Raw genomic sequence first — 4,159 nt, forward strand, 5'->3', positions numbered from 1 at the left:
TCGTGATCTCTTCAAGTATTATTTAATTTCTTCCTAACGCTCGGCTAATGTCATGGAGATGATCGAGTGATGATTTCGCTCTCTCAACATGTTCCCGCAAAGTCCTGATCGATTCGCGAAGGTACCTGAAGACCCTCGGTCGATCTTAACGCGAGATCCTCGTTGGGATCTGGATCTAGAATGCAACCAGAATCATCCGACCGATCGTTGTCATTCAGCCTTGATAACCGCTGATGGCGCCGCCACGTTCTGATCGAAAGTGGAACATTCCTCACCAGTGAGTAAACCGGGTTCGGTCTTCGGAATAGGACCGTCCGCGCATCGATTATGGGTTTTCAGATGCCTGGTGATCATATCCCTGCGACAGGCTGCATAGGCACATTGCGGGCATTTATATGGCTTTTCGCCGGTATGGGTTCGTTGATGGGTACTAAGGTGATCAGATCTGCTGAACACCTGTCGACAAACCCGGCATGTGTACGGTTTGACACCGGTATGCAGTCTCATGTGCCTTGTCAACATGTCCGACCTCGCAAAACTCCTTTGACAGACATCGCAGAGGTACGCTTTCGCTGAGGCATCATGGAGACCTTGTCGACGATGTCTGGATGCCATGTGCTTTGCCAGACGATCATGCAGACTGAACATCTGCCCGCACTCTGGACACACATAAGCCACATCCGCGCCCGGCGCCATTTCTTCAACAACGGGTAGAACCTCCAAATTGTACCGTACCGCAACGCTCTTTTTCGTCGTGGGTGATGCAACATCGCCTCTGACTACTGGCACGCTGACGGAACCTCGCGTTACGATACCGGACGGTAGCAGCTGAAGAGCCGGTGACCTATTGGCGACCGCCGAAGCAGCCGCGGTGGATTGTAGCATCAGATTCTTCATAGAGAGATCCAATGGTGATTCTTGAGGACTTGTACTGTCACTCTCGAGAGAGCCACTTCTCGGAGGATGATTGACGACAGAAGAAAAGGAAGTGGTTGCGGCCGGAACCCGCGTTTCATCCCACCTGGACACAACATCTGAATCGGAGTGACTGCGTCCGCGGAAGATGTCGCCTGACGACGACGACAGGTACTTGGTATGCATGTACTGCTCAAATATGCTATATGTGCCGCATATACTGCTATACGTGAAGCTGGTTCGCGATAGCGGTGTCTGTAGGGAGGTCGCCGACGGCAACATCATTGCTGCCGACGCAGCCAGCGAGCACTGGTTGCACGTACAGTCAGAGTACTTGGTCGCTGACAATCGATGGTTATTTTGATAGGGGGAATAACGATGTCGATGGTGGTGATGATACGAGTAACAGTATGGTCGATGGGGATAGTGATACTGCTGACTGATCTCGTTGAATTCTTCTTCGGTTGATGTCACTGCTTCCGCGTCCTTTAACCTCAACGGTAGTTGGCCCATTACCGCGGTGGTATCCACAGCAGATCGCGAAGACGATGATCTGGGCGAGCCAAAAACATCTTCCTCTTCAGATACGGGACCGCTGCCTTCGAACTTCAATACTTCGCCTTCGGATGGCGAACTGCGATGGGCTTGCAGCGTATCCACTACCTGTTCCAGTCGTCTTCGTTTCTTGCGGGGATTCCGATGGTTACGATTGGCTGTCGCCGCAAGGGTGTTATTGTTCGTACAAGAAGGTGGTGGCGGCTTGGCCGGGCCCGGGGGCGCGGCTGCGGCGTCCTCCACGGCGCTCTCGGCCATCGTCATCGAGGATGCGCGGCACCCGCCGCTTGGGCCCCTTATACCACCTACGACACCTTCTGCTACCACCGTACTACCACCTACCTCGTCCTGAAACAATCGAACGATGGTGATGTTGTTATTCGAAGATGCTCATGATATTTGCGCGAATTTAAATGACTTTTTTAATCCGACGCGTGTTTAAACGGTACTTAAATAATTAAGGCAATGGACAAATGAACTAATGTTTAGATTAAATCATCATATGTATATTGCTTTATTATCATTTTTGATAAACTGCTCACACGGTACATCATTGTTGATATAGTATATCTAAGATTTATTCCGTTAGTCTTACTTCGATCGAAATCTAATTTAAATTCATGTTAGAAATGATTTAAAATATGTGGTTCTATCTCGAGAGAGAGAGAATTATATATCCAAGATATATAATTTTAATCAGACACAAATTAATTTTCATGAAAAATAATTTCCAATTATATGTTATTATAGGTTGACATTTGAGCGCCACTGAATTAGATACTATTTTGTTGGCGCAATGTTGTTGTTAACAACATTAAACAGCTAATGACAGTAATTGACATATCGTCGCAACATTTAAATGAGCGAGGTTTAGATTCACAGATACTAATAAACTATTCATAAATAATACATAATGCTATTTATAATAGCGCTAATGTAAATACAACAGGGTTAATGATGTGATGTTCCGATAGATAAAATTTAATCAATACATGTTTAATTTGATCATGTATTGGGAATAATATTACAATGAATAATATGAAAATTTACATATATTTTTGCTATCGTAAGCACGATACTTAATAAATTAACAAAAAATATTAAAAATAAAAAACTTAGTGACTGTCTCTGTTAAAATAGAATAGTATGAATAGGTTTTATTATACTTTTTACGATGAAAGATTTTTTTCATTATGATATGATATAAAATTACATACGAATATTATAAAATAAAACATCGGTTTTGTGCAGTCCTTTCAACATCATGAAACATGATTTGAGGTTAAAAACAAATAGGTTAACATTTATTTTAAGTATTTATTTTAAATATTTTTACAAAAAATACTTGAGACCGACAAAAATCAAGCGATTGTTTGCATATAAATTATAATTTGTTGTCTTACCAATTTTACAAGAACAGGTATTGATGTGCAAAACTAACAGGTATAGACTGAGTGAGCCTAGCCTCACAATCAGAACGACTGATAATCGAGGTAACGGAGGTCTTCTGAAGAATGGAAGAGACGGTGAAAAATCGCCAAGTCGTAACGAGACGCGATTAGAATATTCGTTTTTGTGCCACAATATTGACTGACCATTTGTCATTAACGCCGTGGCCGCCATTAAAAGCCGAGAGACGATCAGGGCCAATCTCCCCTCTTGTTCCGAGCGTTACTAGCATTTGTGGCGACTTATAGCTATGACACAAGAAATGAAGAACTAATATTTAATATGGCTGTCATATGGAAATCATCGTTTCCGGTCGACATCTTTATCGCCATATAAGCATATGGCTGCGTTCATTATAGACACGTATTTTAAGCGCTTGTAATCAACATTCTATCTTTATCAAGCTTGAAAAAGAATCCGCATAAAAATATACTACTAGTATTACTATTAGTGCAGGAATAAATTCGCCTCACTGTTCCTTGCATTTGTATTTAAATCATTATATGTATTACAATAGTGCACTTGACAATGTCATTACTCGTTCCAACAATGATATTATTGATATTAATTTGCTCGTAATTACATTGTTCGTCCCAACAGTAGCACTTGTACATTACTACAATACTACACTACTGCACTAGTAGTGTCACAACTCATCCCAGTAATGATACTACTAGTAACACTAACGCGAATTTATAATTACACTTTTACACTACTAGTCATAAGTAGTATCACTACTCATACCAGTAGTGACATTACTAGCAATGACACTAGTAGTATATTTTTATGCGGGAAACGTAGCCACACATAGCAACACCAAGCAACACATAACAAATATGAAGATAAAAAAGCCGATCGGAATGTGCCGGAAACGATGATTGAATATTAGTTCCTCATTTCTTGTGACATAGCTATGGGGGCGCCACAAATGCTGGTAACGGAAAAACCATGGCAGCTTGGTGGCCCTGGATCGCCTCTCGATGAGATTGTGCTCGATCACGTGCCGATTATCGGCGATGCAGCCCCGTTTCGGCTGCATCCGCGACTAACGGAACTTTTTTAACGTTCTCGATAAAAGAATTTCGATAAAAGAACCACTTTGTAAAAATAGAAACAGCATCATTACTTATGGATGACAAATAGCGGGCCAATCATTATTAAGGAAATTAATTCGAAATGGAAAAGATCCGTCCTGAACTAATTTATTAATTCGAATTCTATTACAATGTTATTTCGTTTT

The 4,159-nt window shown here is 41.8% G+C and overlaps 1 protein-coding gene across 1 annotated transcript; it reads right to left on the bottom strand.

Annotated features, from left to right (window-relative positions):
• Nucleotides 1–210: 210 nt before the first annotated feature.
• On the bottom strand, nt 211–2,024 carry LOC105626864 (early growth response protein 1-B). The gene is made up of 2 exons (XM_012208156.1): nt 2,013–2,024; nt 211–1,818 (listed from the first exon to the last, which is right to left on the bottom strand). Exons 1-2 carry the CDS (start codon nt 2,022–2,024, stop codon nt 211–213), a joined length of 1,620 nt encoding a protein of 539 aa, XP_012063546.1.
• Between the last annotated feature and the right edge of the window lie 2,135 nt (nt 2,025–4,159).

This window comes from Atta cephalotes, assembly GCF_000143395.1.
Source record: "Atta cephalotes unplaced genomic scaffold scaffold00006, whole genome shotgun sequence".
NCBI classification, from domain to species: Eukaryota; Metazoa; Arthropoda; class Insecta; order Hymenoptera; family Formicidae; genus Atta; species Atta cephalotes.